The sequence below is a fragment of the Sturnira hondurensis genome, unplaced genomic scaffold (genome assembly GCF_014824575.4).
Source record: "Sturnira hondurensis isolate 20B ecotype Veracruz unplaced genomic scaffold, ASM1482457v3 Scaffold0008640, whole genome shotgun sequence".
NCBI classification, from domain to species: Eukaryota; Metazoa; Chordata; class Mammalia; order Chiroptera; family Phyllostomidae; genus Sturnira; species Sturnira hondurensis.
The window spans coordinates 5,962,172-5,988,607 of NW_028081271.1; the positions used below are offsets into that span (position 1 = coordinate 5,962,172).

General features: G+C 41.6%; 2 protein-coding genes across 8 annotated transcripts in view; one reads left to right on the plus strand and one right to left on the minus strand.

Moving 5' to 3' along the window:
* Positions 1–15: 15 nt before the first annotated feature.
* UFSP2 (UFM1 specific peptidase 2) lies at positions 16–22,277 on the minus strand. Of its 4 annotated transcripts, none has more exons than XM_037055180.1 (12): positions 22,273–22,277; positions 15,980–16,058; positions 15,322–15,505; positions 15,174–15,240; positions 12,858–13,015; positions 12,255–12,447; positions 10,067–10,213; positions 5,076–5,240; positions 4,717–4,841; positions 3,200–3,276; positions 2,217–2,341; positions 16–204 (listed from the first exon to the last, which is right to left on the minus strand). In XM_037055180.1, exons 2-12 carry the CDS (start codon positions 16,041–16,043, stop codon positions 118–120), a joined length of 1,392 nt encoding a protein of 463 aa, XP_036911075.1. In that variant the 5' UTR covers positions 16,044–16,058; positions 22,273–22,277; the 3' UTR covers positions 16–117. The 4 variants fall into 4 exon arrangements, with proteins under 4 accessions (XP_036911075.1, XP_036911072.1, XP_036911074.1 ...); XM_037055177.1 differs by lacking the exon at positions 22,273–22,277 and adding an exon at positions 18,685–18,762; XM_037055179.1 differs by lacking the exon at positions 22,273–22,277 and adding an exon at positions 18,394–18,674.
* CFAP96 (cilia and flagella associated protein 96) overlaps positions 19,057–26,436 on the plus strand; it is a 15,205-nt gene continuing 7,825 nt past the window's right edge. The window contains exons 1-3 of one of the 4 annotated variants that reach the window (XM_037055185.1): positions 19,057–19,324; positions 21,093–21,272; positions 23,556–23,775. In XM_037055185.1, coding sequence (XP_036911080.1) covers positions 21,173–21,272; positions 23,556–23,775 — 320 coding nt within the window. In that variant the 5' untranslated portion in view covers positions 19,057–19,324; positions 21,093–21,172. The remainder of the gene's footprint in view (positions 19,325–21,092; positions 21,273–23,555; positions 23,776–26,436) is intronic. The other 3 variants (XM_037055184.1, XM_037055187.1, XM_037055186.1) reach the window with 3 other exon arrangements.

Below are 26,436 nucleotides of genomic sequence, written 5' to 3' on the forward strand. Positions count from 1 at the left end.
GGAAAAAAATCAAGGTTAAACTATCAGACTACATCTAGGATTTAATTGAGATTAAACTTATTTTTTTATTAACATATTTATAATAAACTTGACTGCAGTCTTTGAGTCTGAGATGTTTTAAATAACATTCGGTCGCTGAGGAAGACATAAATTATAGTAGGCATCCTTGTTCCAGAAGTCCAGGCCCTTCCATCCACACCAGCCCTAGATTTGGGGAAAGGGAAAGGAAAACATTTTACAAAGTCACAGGACGACAGGATCAGAATTGTAACATTTTACCATCCTGCTCTGTCTGCAGGATCTTGGAATAAGACTCTAGTGGCTTGGGACAGTTTAACTGGCTCTCTGTTTTTCTTGGTAAAACATAAAAGACTGAAACGTGTTCCATGAAGAGGCATGTTTGCTGTGTGGAAACATGGTTATGAGAAACCTGAGCTTGTCCCCCGAGTGGCCTCCATGCCCTTCACTCTCCGCAGGCTGTGGTCACCCCTCCAAACTCTTCACGCCAGTATTCATCCTCTTCCCCAGCAGAGAAGATCACTTCCAAACAAAATCTCACTGTGGATGTGAAAGTTTATCAGATGTCCCCTAGGGCCACTGGTTTATTTTCTGGAGGTCCGGCTAACAGCTGGCCTGTGTTGCATGATTCTGCAATGAAATGCCTGTTTGCAGAGCTTGGCGGTGAGGGGAAGGGGAGGCAGCATCGTGCACCCTGACCGACAGGGAGGCTGCAGGGCGTCGCCAGGGGCCCGGAGGCAGAGTCCAGAGTTCTACATGGGACGGCCTGTTAGCTCTAGTTTTGGGTTAGCTCTAGTTTGGGTGTGGGGGGCCGGAGGGTTGCATAGAGATGCTCTTTAGTGTTTCCTTTTTCTCATTGCAGAAATAAAATACACATTGTAGAAATTCAAACGAGATGAAAGTAAAAAAGTGAGAAAATCTCCCATACTGTTTTACTGCCCCTGCTCCCAGCTGTCAAGGTAAATTTGGTTTGTGTTTGTATACACAAATAAGCTTCTTTTTATTATCTGTTCTCAGAAAAAGCTTCTCTGAATAATTTAATGTCCTCAGATCCCTTTTTAAACGATGAACAGAAAAAAAGGCTTATACTATATCCGTTTAATCTTCCTGTGATCCCTTTACACCTGTAGGCCTTCTCCAGCTAACCAGACTCAGGTTTGTTTTTTTTTAAGCACGTGGGTAGAGAGAGTGCCCAAACCAGAAACTGGTGGCAATACACAGGGGAGCCACGCTGCCTTCCTTTGAGGTGACTGGCCTGGGATGTCCGGCAGGAAAGCTTCGCAAGAGGGTGAGAGGCAGAGGCGGGCCTCCCTAGGCCTGGTTGGAGACCGGGTGTTCTGTCCCTTCAGAGGTAGGAGGTTGAATCCTAATCCCCAGTATGAGGATACCTGGAGGTGGGGGCCTTTGGGAGGTGGAGCCCTCATGAATGGGAGCAGTGGCCTCATTACAGAGGCCCCAGCAAGGTCCCCCATCCCTCTTACCATGTGAACACACAGCGGGAAAGATGGCTGCCCATGAACCAGGAGGTGGGCCTCACCAGGTAGCAGATCGGCTGGTGCCCTGATCCTGGACTCCCCACCCCCGGGACTGTGAGAAATGAATGTCCTGTTTATAAGCTGCCCCGTCTACGGCATTGTTCAAGCAGCCCAAACAGACTAAAACAGCGCCTTAGGTTCCAGAGTCAAGTAAGAGTTAACAGTTCCTACCGATGGCCAGGCCTTGGATTCACGGGGTCCTATATGCACTAATAGAGCAACTCTATTTTTGTATTCAGATCCTTAGTAGAATGAGATGAAGTGAATGTAAGGAACTTAAAAGCAGTCAAGCCCCCATAATGCCCAGCATACTGCTTAGTTATTTTTGGTTAATTCGAAAGTTATAAAGGCCATATACTCCACTCTCCTTACATCGAGTTAACAAACCTCAGTATATTTGTTTATGCAGAGCTGTAAAATCTCCAAAGAAATATATTTATGAGCTCTGTGCTCCATTATTAAGTTTAATCACTGAGAATATCTTTATAAATGTAAATTTTGTCTTTGGCAATTTACTGTATTTCCCTCATACCCTCTCTGTCTGGACAGAGACTGGACTCATCGCAGCCTCTGTTGTTGCCCTCCGTCCATACTCTGGTCTTCTGTTAGCAGTTTACTGTCCTCCGTTCTGGCTTCTTTGCATTGTACTGAAACGTGTCTTACCTTTTCCAAAATAACCTGCAGCTCTTCAGCACCCGTATAATGTGGGTCTAAAATCAGAAACTTGATCTGCCCTGTATTCTCATTCCATGCAACTCCCAGGATTGTGTGGGCCAGAACGCCTCCCCCTGGAGAAGACAAAACAGGGAACGTCAGAGGGCATGCGCAAACTTCAACCCCCTATTCAGTTTCAGTTAAGAATGGACTAACCTACCCTGTAAAGGACCACAATGCCAAATATACTCTAAAAAGATAAAATTACATCTTTAAGACCGAAAAGATACAGTCCTGTCTCTAATCACATAGGCTTATGTTCCGTGGCCACATCCATGGCATCACCTAACCTGGAGTTAGAAGGGGCCACAGAGGGCCTGACCCCTCCCCCCAGAGCACCGGCCACTGCTGTGTGGCTCCCCTCAGAAGATGGGCCTGCTCTCTCTGCCTCAGCACCTCCGAGAGGCAGCCCGACCTTGGTCCCTTCTTTCTGATACTCTGCGGAAATCTGCCTCCCTCCGTTTCCTACACACCCCGTTTAGCTTTCCCTGTGGCATCACAGGGTACGTCTTGCTCCTCGTAGAATCCTGAATCCTTAGGTCAACTAATCCAATCCTTTTATTTTACAAATAAAGTCGAGAGAGAGTAAGCAATTTACGATGATGTAGCACAGCCAGCCAAGTCAGTGACAGAAGCCCGCGGACGATGTTTGGGCGGGTGACCATCGCCTCCTTTCCACACTGTGTTCAACTCTTTAAATATCTGAACACAGTCACCATTTCTCTCCTTAGCCTTTTTTTCTGGTTATTATAATCTTTGTAGCTCCCCTTCTGCCCTGCACATTTGAAAATGAATACCCAGAGGTCAGTGTGTATGGTGTAAAAGCTAACTTTAAAGTGACTGACTGTATGTGGCATTAAATATTTACACTAATGGTACGTTTCACATACTCTCCACCCTTCCGAAGGAGCCCAAAGGCCCAGAACCCTTACCGATCATCACCGGAGTCCCTTCACTCTGGAAGTGCCGAGCCAGTTCCCGTCCTTGGGCGGCCATGTCAGAACCTTGGCTAGAAAGAGACCGTTTTCCACTGGATGAATGACTTCAAACACTAAGGGCCCATAAATGAGCTTAGGAACTAATGTTTTGTATATTTCTTTTCTGTATGGTTAAAAAAGAAAACCAGATGAAAGGACACGTGGACAAAACCAAAGGCGGGGTAGGATCAAGGGTGGGAAGTGGGCATGGCTGGGATTGTGGGGGGAGTGAAAAAAAAGCAATATGAATTTAAATTCAATTAAGTGGCAGGGAACTGACTGAGCAAGTTAAAGCAATAGAAACTTGCTAAATATTTAAGGCCACTGGGACTGCATAAAGAAGGTCCTGGATTTTTAACCTGAGGTTGGAAGCAGTCACCTTGCTACCCAGGGAGTTCTTATGGGCGGACTGAATTTCAGAAGTCAGTTTTCGGTCCTGGGTCCTTGTCTTCCTGCTGTCGGACTCTGAGTCTGTACTTCCTCACCTTAAATCGGGCCCAGGGGCCCCTCCCTGTCTGCATGACAGGGGCACCCAGCACTAACGCAGTGATGTCTGTGAAGCCCATGGAAAAGTACAAACTGCTTCCAACTGCAACATTATCTTTAGGGAATGTTTCACTGGGCTGTGCAATGTGGAGAAGACAAAGGAAGACGGACAGATGGAGGTACTTGTTTAGAATGGAGGTGCCAGGTGGTGTTAAATCCTAGCTCGTGCACGGTAAAAATGCACAGTGTGTTACTGTGCTAAAACTCTCTCTTTAATCACCATACGCTTCACTGCTCGATCTATCCTTTGTTTGTTAGCATTGATTCCCGCAGCCGGTCCAGACTGCAACAGTGAAACCAGATGTATTAAAGTACGTGGCCAAATAAGGATGATGTTACTGTGTTTATCGAGGTTGTCATAACAGAATTCAAAGCATAAGCTCATAAAAGGAGGAAGCTAGTTATGGTACCAGAAATCAACCTTATTTAATTTAGATTTGCTTGTATGGTAATGTTGCCATTGTGGCTACGCTATATTGGGAAAAATGAAATGAATATGTTATTTGGACATGTGATTAGTTTATTAACATCTTAAGAAGAAACAGTGCAGGCAGTAAACAAAAAGGTCAGCCAGAGGCCAACATTTGATTTTCTCCTTTTAAGACTTTCTGAAGACTTGAGCATAAAAAAACTTGATTTTTCTTTACACCCGAGGTTGACATATTTCCAAGTTTTTCTCTTGGCTAAAATGAGGCCTCAACCATATAAGTATGTATTACAGAGTTTACTCATAAACTCCAAAGTCTTCTAAAAATTAACTAAAAACCAGTTAGGGTTAAATAATGAGATTTATGAAGCAATGAGGCAATGAGGGAAGAAGAGAGAGCAGTGAAGACAAGTGTGGGGAAGGGCAGTGTTTTTCTATCATTTTAACCAAACGGGAGACTCACTGTGAAATGACTTCTCCTCCCCCGCAGCGTCCTCACCTGACGAACAGTATCTTTGAGGTCACACCCAACAGGTGGTTCAGGGCCAGCTGTACCTCGATGGAGCCAATCCACTGCCGTGACCCCACAAAGGGGGCTGGTTTGTCCCCGGCGTCCACCAGAGCCTTTTTGTATTTAAAAGACAAAAAAATAAACAAACAAAAAACAAAAAAAGCCCATGCAGAAAACAGCTATTAAAAATGACACATAAACATTTTCCCTGACTACTAGAATATTTTCTCCTTCTAAACAAGTCAGTCTGTACTACGAGGCAATAATAATTATCAATGACCATGCTTGGTGTATTAAGGGCTGGTGCAAGGCACGCGAGATTGCAGTTTCAAACGGCCTGCCCTGACCTGCTGGATCTCTCTGTGCGTGGGGACGGGCTTTTCTGTGTAGCCCTGGTGTCTGAACCAGGAGCAGATGGTCTGCAGAGAGCGGTATGCGCAGCCCCAGCCGCTGTCGTCTGTGCGGTCCTGCATGTAGTGATGGTAGGCGTACACGCCCTGGACCAGGCAAACCTGCAAAGGGAAGGAGTACAGTCAAATACTGACTTGAGATACAGGCATGTGTTCTGTACATACTCCCGCGTCAAGTTTACCGTGCTCAGAGCTAGACTGTTACTTTGGTTCCTTCTGAAAGTGCCCACGTAGAACTACAGCGGAATGTTAGTCTCGTTTGGCTTTTTATGAATTGTCTGAAGTCCTCATCGAAGGCTATAAGGTTTGGCAAGTCCTGCTTGTTGGCTTCTCCCCCAACTTGACCTCCTACTGCTTTCCCCTGTTGCTCGCTCCGCTTTAAGTTCAGACAGGCCAGGGGCAGTCTGACATCAGAGCCTCATGGTTCTCCCTGCCCGGAAGGCTGTTTTCCCAGGTAATTTTAGAGCTTACACCTTTACTTCTCTCGGGTCTCTGTTCAGAAGTCAGAGGCACCCCGATCATCCAACCTAAGAAGGGCAGGTTCGCTCCCTTAGCACCCACCCCTGCTCTGACGGTCACTCTCTATCCTGCTTGATCCATTTGTTAAGACAGCACTACTTGACACATGACTTATTATCGTTTAAAAAGCTGCCCGCCCGCACTAGTATTTGAGTTCAGCAGGGGCATGCAGTGTGTCCTAGTTCTTTCTGAGCCCAAGATTCTACAACGAACTTGGCAAACAGTTGACAAGTGCTTGTTGAATAAATGATGAAGGAAGGAAGGAAGGAATGAGGGAGGGTCCATATAACAGGACCTATGAGGAGCGTTTCTGAAATTGTGTAAGCCTGCCGATGATTATAGCCCACGTGTGCTATTTAAAGATCCTTAAATAAGGGCCAGTGTCTTATAAATTCTTGTCATGTCATACTAAAAATACACATATTTTTTGATAAATTGGCATTTTTTTAAAAATTAGATAGGAGAGTGATAGACAAATACAGAAGCCTCACTCAACAATTAGGCGCTATACATTCAAGCACATGTAGAAGATTTATAACTAGGTCATTGTGGTAGGCTGAAAAATGGTCCCCAAAAGATACCTACATCCTAATCCCTGGAACCTATGGATGCTACCTTAGTCTTTGCAGATGTGACTAAATCTAAGGCTCTTAAGATGGGGAGATTTTCCAGGTGGGCCCTAAAGGCAACCATAAGTATCCTTGCAGGAGCGAGACAGAAGGAAATCCGATGGAGGGCGAGGCACCGGGACCACTGAGGCGGATGTTAGAGTGATGTGGCCACGAGCCAAGGGGCGCAGGCAGCTGCCGGACTCTGAAGAGTCCAGGGGATGCTCCCCGAGAAGCTTGGGAGGGAGCAAGGCTCTGCCGTCACCCTGATTTCTGCCCAGTGACACTGATGTCTGACTTCTGGCCTCCTGAACTGAGAAAGAACACATTTTTATAGTGTTAAGCCATCAAATCTGTCGTTGTTGTAGCATGCATAGGACATAAATGTAAGTATCAATAAGTTTTAGAGTCTGTATTGCATAGAAATTGTTTCTGACCAATAGGCAGGTGTCGGGAATCAGTAAAAATAACTACCTATGTAACTAACTAAATAGATAAGTAAATTCTGGTATATTTGGATTTTAAAAAACACTTCTAAATAACACATGGGTTTAAAAATCTATAAAGATACTTGAAAATGAATAAAACTAAAATACACCAAATTAAAACCTGTGAAAGCAGTGTTTAGATTGAAATTTAAAACCTTAAATTAGAAAATAAGGAAGACTAACAATAAGCTAAGTGGCTGACTCAAGAATTTAGAAGAAAAACAACATAAATCAAAGTAAAGGAAGTAGAAAATACAGAGCAAAAATTAATGAACTAGAATACAAAAATTACAATAAATGGGGTCAAAAAAGCCAAAAGTTTTTTTAAAAGGGCATAAAAATGAAATGAATGAAAAAGAAAACATTACAACTACAGCAAAGACTAGAACTTAGGTAAATATAACTTACAAAATGAAAAAGTTCTATAACCATTAGCAAAATTAATGCTATTAAAAATCTTCCCACAGAAAATGCTAAGCCCAGATTGTTTTATAGGTGAGTTTTGCTAAATGATCAAGAGAAGATCATGGCAATTTTATATAAACTCTTATATAAAATTTAAAAAAGAAGGAATACTACCCAACTCTTTCAATTTGCTGGTATATTGATACAAAAAAAAAACATTAAGAACAGTATGAGAAAAGAAATTAACAGGGGGGAACACCCCCCACAAAAAAATGGAATTACTTTCTGGAGGGTAGGCCAGCTAGGTGAGTGTTCTAGGAACCCATATGTATCATATGTATGTCATATGAACCCATATGTATCAGTGTACCAGCTGGTGTTGTTGTGAGAGGCTGCATGTGGCTTCAGTGACTGTGAAGACTCTTTCAATATCTTTGCCCATTTCATGACGGGTGGTTAATGAGCGCTGTGATGAGTGCTCAGCAGTTTTTGACCAAAAATGACATGACCCCCAGGACCTACCTATTCATCTAACCTTGCCTCAAGCAACTTTTTCTTTGTTTCCCCAAAAAGTCCTCAAAGGAAAACATATTGCTGATGTGGAAGAGGTGAAACCAAAAATGACAGAAGCGCTAAAAGGCATAACAATTGCTGAGTTCAAAAACTGTCTTGAGCAGTGAAATAAAAACATTTCAATAGGAGTACTGCATCAAATGTGGAGTACTTTGAAAATGACTTAAGTTTAAACATGTAAGAATAAATACATTCTTTTTTCTAAATAAAGTCTGTTGTTTTCGCCCCCCTTGTAGACGCCAGTATCATTCATGAACTCAGATGCAAACATCTTAACAAACTATTAGCAACCTAAATCCAGCAGAAAATAAAAAATAATAACCATAAACAAAGTAGGTTTATCCCATGGATGCCAATCTGTTACTGTTTGGAGGTTTGTGCTGCGGTTTGTCGGGTAAATGGCAGGCTGTCTGCAATATTCTTTGAAATGTCTCAAGGGGAGAAAAAAGGAGAAATGAAGCAGATTAAGTAAATGCTGACAATTATCGAACATATGTAACAAGAAACACGGACAGGACTGGCTGCAGCAGGGCTGTCTAAGTGGCAAGAAGCCTGGGGAGCATCACACAGAGATACACTGTGCAGCGCTAAGGATTACTGAGACAGACACAAGGCCACGGGCAAGTCTAGACACCTAGCATGGAGTGAGAAAGCAGGTTGTAAAAGACTACAGACACACTGGCACTTTTAATAAGACCTCACCATGAAGCGAAACAAAGAGCTACATTGTTGAGGAAACATACACACATATGGCAGAACTACTAAAAGAAGGGAACGAGGAACACATCACTCAGCACAACAGTTCGTCCTCGGGGGAGGGAGGCAAAGGTGTGGGCAGGGCAGGAGCACACAGACCGGTCACATGCTCGTTCTCAAATCGGGGGAGGGGGGGTCCCAGTGTTCATTCCCTCACTGTGCTTTACAACTTACATGTATGTTACAGGCACACACCCAATGTTCTATAGCAAGTATTTACAACTACATAAATGCTTCTTGTATCTAATAGAAAGAGTAAACCCATTTCATTGTAAATGACTTTCATTGTAAATGAGTCAGCATGTATCCAATATCTTCTTAGTGGCATTTATAAGCAACTATTAAGAATTAAATCAATATATGATAACCATATCTACCCTAGAGGGGTTCCAAATATAGCCTAAGAGAGAAAATATTTGTATAATGATCTACAGGAAAACCATCGAGAATTATAATGTTTGAGACTCTAAGCTTTGTATTTCCTACTCTGATTCTGTGACCGACAGAACAAGATTTTCAACTAGGAATAGGTCTCTTCAAGCAAAATGAATGGAATCATGGGGCATCACTGAAACGTTGACTAAGGACGCACTGGTTGTGAGTGTCCAGCCAGGTCTTCCCGTGGGAAGCCGCCCTGCCCAGACGGACCTGCTGTCCTGAGCGCACTCTGACAGCCAGGGTAGCAGTGGGCCTCCGACTCCCCTGGGCTAGACTCTGCATCATACGTTCATGTTCATTTGAGATTTCCTTACAAGCACCCGGAGACTCAGCAGGTAGTGAGCAACTGCCCTGACACAATAGCCAATTGAGTTTGGGGTCTTGGGAGTTTGAAGGTGCCGAGCGAGTGGGCAGAAAGGGGCAGGGCATGAAGCAGAAACAAGGCTCACCGTGAGCAGCGGCGAGGAGAGGAGGGCGAAGCAGACACAAGGAAGAAACAGAAGGGATGAGGCTGAGAAAAGACAGAGTAAAGGGGAGCAACGGGCCAGTTAGGATCCAAAGCAGACAGAGTAGCAGAAAGGCCACCCAGGAGCCAACACAGACCCCAGCCTGCGGCAGCAGCTTTGTTCTGAGAGGCCAGCTGTGCAAACACTCCGATTCTTGGATGTCACGGGATCTTTTCTCACTGGCCTACACGTATCCATCACGGAGCCCTTCCCCCATGCCCCTCATTTCAGCAGCTGGAGTGAAGATTACCCTCTGCAACCAGGTACATGCGGCACAGAAAACACTTCGTGGTACCTCCTTAGACTCCTGCTACAGTGTGGTTGGGCAGAATATGCCCTTAATTAGCACGATGTCTCAGCTACAGAATGAAAGTAAAATGGGACCAGCCTTTAAAGAAAACAAGGAATGGAATTTTAGTAAGAGGAATATGGTACATAATATCTATAGGGACCTTTTTAGACCACTGTCAATTACTGCGATCTTAAGAAACTGATTATTAAAAGAAATGGGTGGTGAATTATGTTTCAGGGATGACAGACATTATGAATAAACTCTTAACAAATCCCACTGGTACAAACAAGAAACGAAGGACATTAATGATTAGTTGACTTCCAGAAATAATTATTAAACTCACCATACCAGTCTCTAGGTTAGGTGGGTTGAGATAAATGTGTGGATTTCTAATGTAACCGTCTTTGTACGGCTCATCTGCAAAGTGGTAAGCATTAGGCCTTCTGAAATAAGGTCTATCGTGCGGCAGGCTGAAGCGGTCATGTAATTCCTAAATGAAGTCAGGATTGATAGGATAGAACAGGAAAAATGTTAAATGATTTACATTTCTAGTTAGTAAATGAACTCAAAGTAGAGATATAAAACAGAAAATTAGCTACATATTGATTTAACACACTCGTGATTTAATTTACTCAAGTCAAAGAGGGCGAGCATAAACTAAAAGCAAACAGATTTTTGTTTTTATTAGGTAATAAATATAAATAGTATCTATATGTATGGGCAGAAACTGAAAGGGAACATGGAAAAATGAAAGTAATTTGTTAAGTGTGAGAGAACTGAGATAATTTAAAATTAATTATCTATTATAACACAGTCTGTTACAATACGCCCAGGATAAAGACTGGTTTTGAAACAGCCCTGTAAATGCGTAAATTATAACTAACAATCATATAATTATTTTAAAGTATTTTAAAAAATCATGCTCTCCCTGGCCGGGTAGCTCATTTGTTTAGAGCGTCACTCCCTATACACCAAGCTTGTAGGTCTGATCCCCAGTCAGGCACATACAAGAATCGGCCAATGAATGCATGAATACGTGGAACAATAAATCAATGCTCTCTCTCTAAAATCAGTAAATTAAAAACAATCATGCTTAGAGTACTTAACAAGTATAAGGGGTAGTGATTAAATTTCAGAGTAGAAACTGGTGTTACACAGTGTTTCTCTTTCACTGACTGGCTTATTTCACGTAGTGTAATACTGTCCAGTTCCATCCATGGTATTGCAATGATCTTCCCTCTAAGAGGAATCTAGTGAACAAAATAAGCTAATGAAGAAAACAGACCCACAGGCATGGAAACGTGGGACAGACTGACAGTGACCAGAAGGGAGTGGAGAGGGGGATCAAAGTGGAAAGAAGGGGAAGGGACTAGACAAAGAACATGTATGAATGACCCACGGACATGGGCAACAGTGTGGGAACTGACTGTGGGAGTGGGGGGTGCGATGGGCAAAGGAGGGCAAAAGGAGAAAAATTGGGAATAAAAAAAAGCTACAAAATGAAGCTGTACGTGTGGTTGTATATTTAAGAGAGTCTGAGAGTTTCTGAGCCTCTGTTTTCTCTTAGCAATCGGAGCTTTGTAAACACAAAGCTCTGGTTTTTTGGCTATTTGTGAATTTACATAATTGACCACTAAAGCTATGGCCAGTTAGAATTTCTGCTCCCAATAAAAATAAGCCATCTTTGGGGGAAAAAAGACATTGGTATTATGAACCCAACCAATATAGCATTGAAATAAACACATGTTGAAAATGCACAAGTATTCCCAACTGTATAAAAGTATGTAAGAGTTACTCTGAAAAGTTTGAAATTTTCTTTTTTGAATCTCCTGTGTACTCTGGCAGTTTGAGGGGGGGGGGGCGTCAGCTGGTGTAGCTGATGCCTGTACGTATCAACCTGCCTAGCACAGCGTCGTGCAGGGGGTCACAGTGCTGTAGCTCTCCTCCGGGTCAGAGACTGAGGAGATGCCCCCGTGGGCACCTCAACGGGCGCCGGTCAAGGCCACATATCCAAAATGCACGCTCTGAAACCAGTCACCATGCCAGTAAGTCTCCTTTCTTTGAGTCCTTATCATGCTTTCTTTAAATGCCTCTAATAAAACCCTGGGAAATGGGGGAAGGATGGAGTGTTACTATAAATCCTAATTAGAATTAGCATAAATTCTAATTTCCGGTCCCTGACTGTAATCTTGTTTTTTTTTTTTACAAATCTGAAAGGTAGTGAAAGGGAAAAGAAATTGTATTAACACTGATCAGCTTTTCTAGCTCACTGTAAGCACCTTTTCAGTTCTTTATTTTCTTAGGGAAAAATAGTAAATTTCAGAGAACACACAAGCCACATTGAGCAAATAAAATTCAAATGTTGCAAATGGATTTACATGTTTTTTTACTCATAGAGAAATTAAACAATACATAAAACAAATAGCCTGTTTCCACCCTGTAAAAATAATTTCCACTTATTAGAAATTCGCAATTCAATATAAAATGAATGATGGGCGTACTTTTTCGGAGAAGAAATGAACCGGCCTCACCTTTCTGTAGGCCTGCAGCTGCCCGTCCGGAATCCCTGATGGGTATGAAATGGTCACAAGACTTTTCTCCCCCGGCAGTAAAAAGTGCAGGGGTTCCGGGACCACGATGGAGGTTCCTTTCACGTATTTCAGAAGGCACTTCTCCATATCAGCGAGCTGACTATGAACTGCATCAACTAGAAGCTTGCGAACTCTGGGCGGGGGCGGCATATACAAGTGCATTAATAAAAGTGATAGTGGCTAGGATACATGATAAATGAAAATGTGTACAGTTAAGAAATCCCTAATGTAGTCTTAAAAGAAACTTGACTGGACCAGGTTTACTGAAGGAAGTCTAAATTATGAACAGTGAAATGCACGCTGTGTTTCCTCTGTGTACATAAAGGGAAAACTCTGCATCTAGGCTTTGCAGACTGCCCCACTTCCTCAAATGAACATTTCATTACTAGATGGCAAGGAAAAGCAGGGAGTAAATCATACTAAAAACCACCCCCAGCGCCCTGGATGTGCCTTAATGATTCCTGAAAGTGGCCTCTGGCGACCGTGGGGCGACCGTGGGGCAGGGTGCTCGTCGCAATGTGGTGGCAGCGTGTAAATACGTACTTCCCCCATGCTTCGTCGGGAGCGACCGACACAACCGCATCCACCGGTAACGTCATGGTGACGTAGTGGTGTCCTGCGCTCTCTCTTTCAATGACAGGGGTCACGGCTGTCAGAGAGGTTGACATTTCCAGCATAAGATCTATATTTACTATTTGATTCTACAAAGAGAAACAGTCAACTCATAGCACACTGGATATAAAAGGGTTAGTCAAAGGACTTTTTAAGGGCCAAAGCTACATTACCGTGAACTGTTTAAAAGCCCAAATCTCATCTTAACAAAAATCCCTCTCTGCTTCAGAACAGTGGGAGGAGAGGTGGACAGTGAGGGGCGGGGGGGCCGTGAAGATGCAACCAGACTATGTATTGATAAACATTAAGACTGGTTCACCAGGATTCATTATCCTGTTCTCTTGACTTTTTATAGACTTAAATTTTTTAAAAAAATTAAGTGAACAAGATCCAATAACCGCCCGCTAAAGAAACTTTTAAACTATCTGTCAGTACCGCAGCTTTAAAGACACAAAGACCTATAAACAAATACTAAATTTGATTAGTAGGGTTGATTTTGACAGTGGCTTGAAACAAGAATTCTGAAAATACTTTTTAGGGAGTGAACAAATGTAGCGAGATCGGAGGATGCTGGAAGCAGGGTTTCCCACCAGGAAAAGGGTAGGAAGTGTGTGAGGCTGAAATGGAATGCGGGTACAAAATGGGTACAAAATGACTGCAGAGGCAAGTGTGAGTGTATGTGTTGTGTGTGTGTGTGAATAGCATGGATTCACTCATCCATGCAGATGCTCCTTAGAGAAATGGCTCAGTCCTGCGTTGGAACGGAGACAGTACAGGAAGTGCCTGGAACAGCCTGTGGAAGAAGCGAGGGAGCACTGGAAATACAGTGTCAACAAAACACGGGAGCCAGCCCGGAGAAGCTTCTATTGGCCAAGCCTCAGAATAACTAAGAGTAGTAACAGATTATAACTCATTGCATAAAACAAGAATCCATGCATCTGGGCAGAAACTACCCAAATAAGGATAAGGAAGAGCTTTTAATGATATCTAATGAATAAGGAACACATGATAGAAAAATCACCACTTTTCAACTGTCAGATTAATGTTGGATTCTGGCAAGAATTATCAATTGGTGCTAGAAGTGGTAGGTAAAAATGTGATGAGGAACAGAATATACACATAGTCTCGAAAGTATCTTTCCATGAGACTCTTCCTAACCAAGGGGAAAAACAGCACCCTCACAGTGGAGAGCGGTGGCGGATACGCTAAGTGATCAAAGTTAACGTCACCGGCACTCGGAGCAAACTGGTAACACGCACCCCTTTAACATGATGTGCTTAGGAGAACAAACCTGACCCCTGTGGTGTTCCTACCGACAATGCACAACTGGAGTTTATTCATGAGGAAGAACAACACAAACCCACACTGAGGCACATTCTACAAAATAACTGGCCTGTACTCTTCAAAATGTCAAGCTCCAATGATTGGCAATTCTCAAACAATGATTAATACAGCTTGTAATTTTTGTGTGCCCCCCAGATTGGTAAAACGGCTCATGGGGACACCTCACTGGTATCTCAAACATAACACAAGGCGAATGGACCCTCATGCCCTCCTACAACTTCCACTTTCACTCCAGCAGGAACCTGGTCACCCCACATCCCACTGGTTTCCGGGTGTCATGCGCTGTGTCCCCTCAATACCCCTTGTCTCCTTTCCCTCCTATGATCACAGCTGCTAGTTTAGTTCTGCTTCTCCTGACGTGTCCCCTACTGATCTCTCCACCCTCATGTACCCCAGTTGTCCCCTACCAGCCTGGAAATTCTCTACTGTCAAATTCATTTTATGTAACTTCCTGCCTGGAAGAAGTCGCTCCAGTTCTTATCTCCAGTATCCGGCAGCACACGGCAGGCGGGCACTCAACAGTACGGGTTCAAAAGTCAACAGAAGCAAGAACAGTGTGAAGAAAAGTAAATCATTTTCTATTTACTACGTCACATAGCATAGTATGTCACTGCGTGTTTCAGAATGATTCCTTTTTATTAAATTTTAAGTGATTTGGAAATGCACTCAAGCTGTTTTTGTGGAATAAAGAGAGCATTCGGAAAATTTTAAGCTAAGTGTTATAATGGGACAGGAGTTCAGATATGGAAAAAAAGATATAACTTCTGGAAAATCATTTATCTTTCTGGACCTCAATGATCTGATCTGTAAAAACTAAGAGAGGATTAAATAATTTCTAAGATCTCAAGTCCAAATTCAAGGATTTAAAGTTTTTACCACTAAGAAGACAGGTGATTTGCTTACCACATCTGGTAACTTTTTGTCTTTCTTTCTCATGAATTTTCGTTTTGTGTCTTCTTCCTGTTCAAATCTAAATGTTTAATACACACAGATGGTTATCATATGCAATCCCATGTTGAAAACATTCATGGCAATCTGCAAAAGCACTCACTGGATAAAGCGCATGATGGTCTTACAAGCAGAACCGTCAGTCAGTTCTCCTGGTACGGTGTTCTGGTCGCTGTTCGGCCACACGTACACGGGACTGTGGCGGATGCCGAACACCAGTGCGTCTGAAGAAAGCCTGGTTGACAGGTCGCTCAACACATGATCTAGTGCTTTCTTGACAAAAATTTCTAAAGTAAAAGAATATAAAGAGAAGTCAGGAACATTTTTAACTTTTCAACACGAATGCCTCCAAATACCCAAAAGTAGAAGTAAAACTGGCTCCTGAATATCCATTCCCCAGATTCAATAATGACTTAAAGACGTTTGCCTGTCTTGTTTAAACACTGAGATAAATTTCAGAGACCACAAAATTCATTCTTTTAACAAGTACAACTCAGTTGCTTTTAGTACATTCACGAGGCTGTACAGTCATGACTCTCTAATTCCAGACCGGTTCCATCACCCCAAAGAAACTGTCCCTATCAGAGGTCATTCCCTATTCCCCCGACGCTTACCGACAGCACTTGCTCATCTACTCTTTGTCTTTATAGATTTGCCTAATTGGGACATAGCGCTCCCTCGGTTTCATTTGCAGTTTGGTGAGCATGGCAGTATAGTTCATTGTCAATTTTATAATAAACATTGTTTTCTGGCAAACCTACCACTAGCAGCAGCTAGCTGAAAAGCTAGGTCGAGTCCTCCCCTTACTCGGAAGAGTATGTCCATAGTCCCCGAAGTCACCTAAGACACAAGAAGCAAAACTTCCACTGTGAAACCAGACAAACTCATCCTCATATACACTACAGTCCACCTGAGTTTCAGCCAAGGCATTAATTGACTTTGACTTTTCAAATTATTTCTTGAGTTAATTATTTTATGCAGAAAAACAAACCAAAACACCCCAAATTCTAAATCAGGGTTCTCCACTTTTGTTGCACACTGAAACCACCCGAGGAAATTAAAATGCTGCTACCTGGGCTGCACTCTTAGAGATTTGATTAATTGTGGTCTGTGGACTGTCTAGGGCATAAGGTGATTTAAAAGCCACCCCCCTCCCTACATTGCCACTGCAGTGATTCTAATATGGAAAAGCTGAGGACCACCGCTCTGAGACCGTATTCCTAAATACGGTCTTAATACTTAAGTCTTAACAATGGGCTTAATACTGACATGAAAACATCAATGGTAAAGAACTCGTCTAAGAGTGGGACGAAAACATTGAGCCTAATATAATAACTATTTGGTGGTCAAGATGATGAGAGAAAACTGATACATCGCCAATGGGAGGATGAACTGTGGAACACTCCCTAAGGCAATGCACCAATCAGAACCAAAAGCCTTACATTCATTCTTGGAGTAGTAAGTGTGAATTTAGAAATTTAAGGAAATCTGCAAAACACCCATGGATTCAGGAATGAGGATGTTAATCCAAATGTCAACAAGAACAGATGGGTTAAATAATTCTGAATATTATATAGCCACGAAAAACCATGCTTTAGAAGAGTTTTTCACACCATAGGAAAATGCTTGCAACTTATAAAGGGGAAAGAGAATTTGTAAAATGGAATCTATCGGCAGTTTTTAACTTGGGTACATGTGCTGAGTTTCAGGTATTTGATGGCATGTGACAAAGGATATCTACCATTCTGTTGCGGGGAGTGGAGGAGGGAGAGAACCTCTGGGAAGGGGTTTCAAAGAGTTCATCAGAGTCTGAAAATATTTTTCAGACAGGTCGAAGACCCACACTACATAGTAAGAGTCTTATTTTGAAATAAACAAATAAAGACAAACATTGACTGAGCTCTTAAAATGTAAAAGGCACTGTGCTAGTGACTGAACATACATTAATTCTGATCCGCAGAACATTACTGAGTAAACATCATTACTATTTTTCTTGTTTACAAATCTCTTGTCACATTTTTAAATGGTGACAGCTTGTATTTATTTCATAAATTGTAACCTGTTTGCCCCATTCTATTTTTGGGAATTCTAAGAAAATAATGAAGAAAGTTGAAGACAAATTTAGCTTCATCACTGTCCACTTATCATACTCTTGTTCATCATAGTAACCCCTCCCCCACAAAAAATACACCTAAATAGCTATCACTAAGAGGTTGGTAAAATAAAGAACAATACTACCATACAATATACTAGGCACCCAAGAGTAGAAAACATTTAACGGCAATGAAAGATCCCGAAGAAGGTAAAAGTTAAAAAGACAGCCAAGAACAAATTTACCTTGGTGACTTACTGTATGCTTTTGCACAATTTAACTAATTACTCAAGTCTTCTGCACTCTTCAGTAAAATTGGAAAAATGCACAACTTTATAGGATGGTTGTGCAGATTCCATAGAAGATCTCATGTAAAAGCACTAGGCTCTCCCTAGACTTGCCTAGAAGCAATCATATTTAAGCTGAGATCCGAGAGGTGAGCAGGCACAAGTATGACAATTCCAAAGGAAAGGTGGGGCTGGGTGTGTGCGAGCGCATTCTAGGCCTGCTGAAAGGACCATGGAAGAGCCTGGCCGATGGCTAGATGCTGGTGGCGAGCACAAGGACGGTAAGGGTACAGAGAAGGAGAATTTACAGCCATTTAGAAGTGGATGCCACAGGACTTGATCACCGGTCAGATGCTCAGGAGCTGGGAAGAGGGAGATGTCGAGGATGATACCCAGGGTTCTGGATGCACAAGAGGGTGGACGCGGGGCATGGCTAAGTGAAGTGGGATCACTGGAGGAAGAGCAGGGGTGGGATGAGAGGTGGAAATGATGAGTCGCTGAGCCTGAAATACACGTGAGTGATCCCAGTTGGAGGTGCAGCCAGTGGATATGCGGATCTGGGGGTCAAAACAAAGGTCTAAACTGGAGACACGAATTTGGGAGAAGGCACAGGGTGTAAAGAAGTATCGCTGAAGTATCCCTGAAGAACACCACACGGTATGTAGAGTAGGGATTGGAGGACCTGGCTGAGCAATCACAAGGGAGGGAAACCGGAAGGGTGACATCAGTGGAATGGAGGGAACAGATTATTTGAAGGAAGTTATTCGCCTTTCCCAGGTCCAATACTTCTTCAAACCTTCAAAAACACCGAATGTCCCCCTCGTCCTCAAAATGCATTCACAAGGAGGAGGCGCAGGAGGTGCCTGGCCAAATGCGGAGGAGATGGGGATCTATGCGGTGCGGGGCAGGGTCCCTTCGGCCCCAGCTGGGAGGTCGAGCACAGGGCGGCCCAGGCCGAGGGGTTCGCGGCTGCCATCGCGGGCCCCGGCAGGACCAGCTCCTTTCGAGGTCGCTGGAGCCGTAGTCGTGGCAGCTACCGAAGTCCGCGGAAAAAACCCAGGGGTCGGTGGCAAGCAGAGGTACTCACCATGCGTGAGACTTGGCGGTGACAGAGACGCTGACGTCCGCCCACGCGCTGGGAGGCTGGTCTGGATGTGCCGTCACCCGGGGGCGGGGCCTGGGAAGGCGAACTACAACTCCCAGCATGCCAGGCAGTGACGTCCGGGCGTACCACGCCACAGCTCTCCGCGGGTGAAGAAAGGGGCAGGAAGAAGTCTTGTTGTAATTAACATAAAAGTAAATTTTATTAAAATTTACAAGTAAATGTTATTGGTTGAGTCATTCGTATTCCACCCGACTCATAAGTCTTTCTGTGTTACTTGTAGCCAATTCGATGCCTTTACGGGCCCCCTGTAGCATCCTTGGAATGGAGTCTCCCGTACCCGGGGCGACGTGTCACAACAAACACCAGCTGAACGTGGGGCTTGCTGTGGCTCTTCGCGGCGAGTCCCCGCGCGGGAAGCGCTTGCGCAAGGCTTGCTCGCAGCCCTCGTGGCTCCTGCAGCCGAGTTAACCTGGCCCGGAGCTGAGACGACCTGATCCCGGTGGTCGGATTGAGTGCCCTTCTGGGAGGTGACTTGGCCCTGGCGGCCGCCAGCTGTTGCCCGTTATATATACCTACCTACTCCGAGCCTGTTTCCCTAGTGGGAACTCCCTTTCCTCAGCAGGTTAGCCAGGAGTTTTCTGCTCCTCGTGTACCCTCCCCCCAACCCCCGTCATTTTATCCACGCTCCAGGAGTGTTATACTTAATTATGAACTTCTCTACTAGAGGGTAAGCTCTCTGAGGGCATCATCCATGCTTTTTAAAATACCAGTTTTCTCAGCGAGTCTTACCCAGAGGAGGGGTTTGCAAAGATACTGCTAAATACATGAATGAATGATTTTTGTAAATGTTGCTCAAGGAGAGATAAAGAGTGGAAAAACTCCCCTCGCTCTGCTGCTGCGCCAGGTGCTGCGCAGACGCGGGGAGTATTGTGCTAAGTACCAAACTCATACCTTGTTCCTGCCTTTGTGGACCAACAATCGAGTGTGAGTGTGTGTGTGGGGGGGGGCAGGATGGGGCAGAGCTGTTAATGTGGATGTAAGATGATAACCCATAGTCATGAGGACACGGAAAGAGAAGCATGTGCGGCTGTGATAGAGGGAATTAACGCCTTGATGAATAAACTAAATAATACGAAGGCTCAGTGTTAATTGAGGGAACGAAAGGGTGTGGCACAGTGAAGTCCTGCCTAAAGTGACAGAGCGCTTGTCGTGGTCCTGTGACAGGGGAGGGCGCAACCTGAGAGCAGAAGGAAGGCAAGTGCAGCCCAGGGAGCAGGGTCCCCAGGGCCACACATGAGGGTGAGAGCGGCCTTGGGAGCCCCTGTAAAAGCACGGGAAGCTTGGTGGGTGGGCAGTGGGATGGAGCTTTGACATACCACGCAAATCTAAGTAGTACACTCCAGTGGGCTAACCACTAGCTTTTAAAAAATGTACCCCATTGCAGGAAAAGGTAGGACGTGGGGAAGGGCTTATATATTTTTTCCTTTTAGTTTAACTGGAATCTTCACGTGCCCCTTTAATATTGCACATTAGCAGTGATTGATCCTCCAGTGAGCCTCAGTTCCAAATATAAATGTTTAGTATCATTGACAGCTTCCACTATATTCAAGGCATAAGTCAATGTTTGATTTTTTTCACTAATGGATGCCCAGTGCCTAGATCAAGTTGGTGCTTCAAAAACACTATGAGGAAGTGGAGGCAAGTATTCTTAGCTCTTTGGTTCTCCTTTATTAGATCAAGTCTAAGTAAAAAATTAATATCTAAGTAAATCGTTGCATTTTTAATGTGGTATTTCAAAAGGTAATCACGGTTACATCTTGCCCTTTTACAGATACTTCGAATTCATTGTGGATTTTTGTTGGTATTGTTCTTTGTTTTTATCTTGTCTAGACGATTGTCCCCTCCCCCCTTAAACCTGAAAAAAACCTCAAGAGCTGTAGGGTTTTACTGTGTGTGTTGTGCATTCTGAAAAGCTAAGTTATAATTTTCAATACGAGGGACAATGCAGTATGGTCTAAACTGAAAATACCTGCCATAGTTAATTATGATTTTTAATTCTAACTTGAACTCAAAGGGTGTTGGCTGCACAGACTCTGGGCCTCAGTGAACAGTAATAACGTTGTCATTGACAACAGTTGGGTGGCAGTGGGACAATGCTGTCACACACACTTAGTAATTTCTGGGTATTTTCCCTGGAAAGCGAAGAGGAGAAGTCACTGGTAGTAATGTTGAATCTCATTATTCCCCTCTCAGCCCCCAAAGTAGATTCTTTCCCCACATAGTTTGGGACTATTGTTTTTTAGAGAATGTTAGAGACTGAAAGTAATTTAGACTGAAATTTATTAATCACCATTTTTCTAAACGTTCCCTCCTGTATTTTTCCTTGAGAGGTAGGTTGAGGCTGCGATAGAAGTAGCCCTAAGGAACCCTTTGAAGGTACCGACGTAGAGAGCCCCGCCGAGAAGCAGCCATGCCTGCGGAAGGAGGGAAGACTGACATGGAGAGGATCGGCCTCTTCAGTGAGATGAGCTATGTCACTGTGGGCGACAAATACGTGTCTCCGTTTAATCGTGAGTGTAGTTTTCTTTACAGCCTAGCAGTAGACGTTTCCTGTATGAAAGTTTGGGTTTGGGGTTTAAGTTAGGCGATATTTTTAATGGTAGGTATTTTAAAGTATTAGTACTGTCGTTGAATAAACCTGTGTAATTTCCATAGCGTTCAGAGACTGTCATTTCATAAGAGCAGGAAGCTCATTTCATTGGGCTGCCCTACCTTTATAATTCTGCTTATGGGTAATTTTACTGCTTTCCAAGGTTTCATGGCAGTTTTCTCCCAGAATATCTTTTTGGCTTTTTTTCTTAAATGGCACACTTTAGTATGCAAATAGCATTTACATTTGCACCTGAAAAGGCCATCCACCATCCCTTCTTGAAAGATGAAATGCTAAATGAATAGCTGAGGGATTTTTAGAAGAGTCATAAATAATAAAAGCTAAAGTAAATAAAGCTTTTCAAAGTCTTTGTTAAATTTTTGGCTATTTGATGACTTCTATTTAACATTAAGGAAGAATATACAGATACAAAAGACCTCCAAGATATGTGATTAAAAAAATTAAGTTGCAGAATGGTATATATAGTTTGCTGAACATTAACAATAGAGAAGAATATGAAAATATTTATTGGAAAATGCCTCAATTCTTTGGGAAACAAGTTTAATATCATGATCGCCTGTGGGAGAAGAACTGAATGGCCAAGTGCTGTAGGAGGAGGATTTGTTGTAAAAAATGTTTATGCTGTTGCATTCTGAACCATGTGAATGTATTACTTTTAAAAAATATAAATTAAAAAATCAATTATACAATTTTTTAAAAAAATATTTTATTTATTTATCTTTGGAGGGGAAGGGAAGGAGAGAGGAAGGAAACATCAATGTATGGTTGCTTCTGGTGCATCCCCTGCAGGGAACTGGCCCCTACTGGAAACTGGCCTGCAACCCAGGCATGTGCCCTGACTGGGAATCTAACCACGATCATCTGGTTCGCAGGCCCGCACTCAATCCACTGAGCTACACCAGCCAGGGCCAATTATACAATTTTTAATTGAAGTAGCCAATTGATTTAAAGATTGTTTGCACTTCAAAAAAATTATTTACATTACCGAGGACTTCCCAAATTGACCCCAATTATAAAAGAAGTTGTAAATATTCATAAAAACGGCCTTTAAAAACTTTTAGGGCTACTATTATTTATTAGGTTGGCCAAAAAGCCAATTTAGTTTTTTCTCATAAAATAAAGGACACACTTTTTGTTTTCACCAATATCTTTATTGCTTTGGATATTTTGAGTATGTTGGCTCTCTCCTGATATTGGCTTCTAGTGGGTAGAGGCCAGGGGTGCTTCTAAACATCTCCCACTGCAGAAGACGACCCCACAGCAGAGAATTATTCGGCCAGAATGTCAAGTACCGAGAAACTTCACAAACCACTTTTGACATGTTTTATCAGTTACAGCATCTTCTCCATACACTGCACAAAACTTTCTTTTTGCATTTCAGTTGCATTTTCACCTTTCTTGAAATAATAAAGCATAATACACCAAAAATATTTAATGTTTTCTTCTATCTTCAGTATTAAAATGGCTGCACAAAAATTCACCCATTTTGATTTTTTTAAATGCACGCTGGTATGATGGCTGTCCCAATCCAATCCAATAACATCGTTTCGAACGAAGTGGAAGACAACTGAGCGTGCTACAAGAGCCATTGTACAGAAAAGAGGAAACAAACTTTTTGGCCATGGCCAATCCAATATTTCATTGTATAAACATACCACACTTTATTTATCTGTTCTCCTGATGATGGGCATTTGAACTATTTTTGGTGATAAGGAATGACCTTGCTATGAACTTTCTTGTTCAGGTCTTTTAGTGGACAATGGCACTCACGTGTATATACCCAGGAGGGAAATTGTTTCCATCCGAGTGTGGAACACCCTCCCCTTCATCCTGTGCTCACACACACACACACACACACCCCTCTCACACAGTGTTTCCCAGTACGCAGATGGGGAAGTGTTGGAAAAGGTGACCTCTAAGGTCTCTTCCAGCTCTTAAATTCACAGTCTAATCTAATGATTAGACTGTGAATTTAATCTAATGATTCGTCTATTTTAATGCAACCCTCTTAGGACTTATTGTCAACCGAGCCTTTCCTGCAGAGCTTTCAGTGACGTTTTGAAACAGGTTTTAGGTCTCAAAACTTAGTGGCACGTGTCATATTTGGAAGCTTTTCTAAGTTATTTTTCAAGTTCTTTAATTCCTGGTGAGCTCAAAATTATGATATAACTTATCTTTAAAGGACCCTTTAATGAGGCCGCCAGCAGAAAAAAACAGATGCTACCTGGGGGGTCGAAAGAAATGTCCAGTCTCCAGGCCGGCTATTTCGATCCGCATTTTGTGAGGGTTTTTGAAGGTGAAGGCTATGTCAGTCTGAATCAAGTGAGGAGACGGAATATGATGGAAGAAGCCAAAAAAAATCTAGGCAAGGCCTTCCTCCCTAGTAATGGAGATAAGAAACCGTAAGTGTCTGGGAGAAAAGTCTTACACCTGCAGCTTTCTGTCCTCTATTCTAAATTAAGTGTTTGTTCTTCCACAGGACTTACTTGTATATGATACATTTTTTAAAAGTATGATCCTTTGGTTATTTTGTCTTAGTTGGGGACAATTACATTGCAAGATTTAGGTTGACAGGTAATTTTGATTAAATTGATTCTCCTTATCACATTAAATGTTGGATTATCTATGTCACTGTTCTCTACTAGTTTATATAATAAAGGCCAACTAAATGATGCATATAAATTCAGTCAATAACCTGGCAGTGGTCAGGATGGGAAAAATCTCCTTGGGTCATCATATCTGTGCCTTGGACTGTTTTGTCTGCTTTAAAAAATCTTACACGTGGCATTAATAAAAATGTGAAGTTAGGGAAAGCCTTCTTTTTTGATAAAGGAGATAATTTACCCAAGATACATTATGTAAAAATCATTGTGAATGTACCTGTGTGGGGTTTAACAACACTTTAGTTGAGACAGTTGTCATGGTGAAGGTTCATTTTTTTTTCCAGCAGGAATCACACTTCATACTTCATCGCAATGTTCATGTTTCTGGCCCCTCCCCTCCCCACCCCCCACTTGGGGGCAAGACTCATTTTTTTTCCGTAACTTCAGATTATTAAACAAAACAATCGTATAGCCTATACTATATCATACTATGTAGCTGGGTTTTATAATATGTTAATTTATACTCAATAATGTTACTCTCTTAATTTATAGTTTATGGTAGATACAGGTTGGTTGAAGGCTAATTTTGAGCTTATTTGTGGTGTTTTCTTGAGATTAGTAAAGCTCCAATCTTTTAAGTCAAAATGACTGTTTCTTTTTTTGACCGGGAATTTCTTTTTTATTTCTATTGTTATAGTTCAATCTTTTTTCTACATTTTCACACTTTGGATAGGTTGTTTGAATGATTTATTTTTACTATTACTACTTTTTCTTTGTCTTCTTCATTTTCTCCTTCAATACTGCATTTTTTCAGTTATTACTTCATTTCTTTACATGTAATCTAGGTATTTTACCCTTCGAATAACCTTTTTTTATTTTCCAGTGTCTCCCATGAAGTTGACCTCTTGTGGTAATAATCAGGAATTGCTGTCTTGACACATTAGATCATGATAGTGGTTTTCAACCTTTTTCATCTCATGGCACACATAAACTAATGCTAAAATTCCGTGGCACACCAAAAATGTATATATTTGCCAATCTGACAAAAATAGGCATAATTTTTACTTATTCACATCAAATAGTTATTGTTGTGTTGACTGTTGTCATTCTTTTTGACAATCTAAGGAAAAAGAGTTCAATGCCCCTGACTAAAATACTTAGGTATTGGATGTTTTAAAAATTCTTGTGGCACGCTGACTGAAAATCGCTGATTATAATCTGCTTTTTTGTTAATTTGTCAGCCAAGAAATAATAATGGTTTTGTAGTTAGATGTATTTTCCTTTCTTTTTAAATTTCACAAATATGTGCAAATCTGTAATTTAGTGGGATACAGAAAGTATTTCCAAAAAGAGAGATCGATAGTAGAAATAAGAAGCCTTCTATATTGGTACTAATTCACCACCAAATTATGGAACCATAGACACTTAAATTTTAAATGTACCAATATTCATTGCTTGTAGTAAATTACATTCTTCTTAGGTTATGCCTGTGCATGACTGACCTTTTATCTGTGATGTCGTTGCTTTGTCTCCTTATTGTATTTTATTTTATTGCTTATATTTATAAAAAGCAATGAATGAAAATAAGTATCTTCTCCTAATGAAACCTTATTTAAAGTTATTAAAGGGTAACATACCTATTTGAAGACCAGAGGTAAATAATCGATGTTGATGTCTGTCTAGTTTTTAAAAATTTTAATTCAAATGTATAAACAGTGTCAGGCTTTGATGATAATAAGGTTTCATTTGTCTTGGATACCATTTTCTGATTATTAAAATTTACTTCACTGATAACTTGGAAATTAGAGACTATGACTGTTACTAACATTAGCTACCCTTTTTATTTTGAAATTTAAAGATAAAATTTGTTAAAATAAAGTACTAGGTGGTAAATGGTTTAATGATTTAATATATATACTGTGGACCCAGAAAATTTAACATTAAAATTAAAAAAAATTTTTTTCTATAGTAATATGTATAAACCACAAAGGAGAAATTCAGCAAAATTCCATGAGATTCATTTTGCCATCAGCAGTAGAAAAAATATTTACATGTTTTGAAAGTGTAGTTTCTAATGAGTGGATGGTCAGAAGTAATCAACCAATTATTAGCTAATTTGCTGTAAAGTATCTGAAAATTTATCTAAAAAAACACAAAAGGGTCTATTTATTGTAATAGTTAACTGAATTAATGGAAATGATTTTAACTTTCTAGAGATTACAAAGTTTTGTTTATACAAACATTTAAAATAAGCATAAAAATTAAAAACATATTTTAAAATTTGTCTTTGACACATGGGGAAAATTAAATTAAAAAGTAACAAAAATGATATTTTTCTAACCAAAATTAAGCAAGTCAATAATATTCTGCTCTTTTTTCAATCATTTTAAGATAAATTATGGTAAAATATACACAAAATTGTGGTAATACAAAATTGGCCATTTTAACCTATTCTTTTAA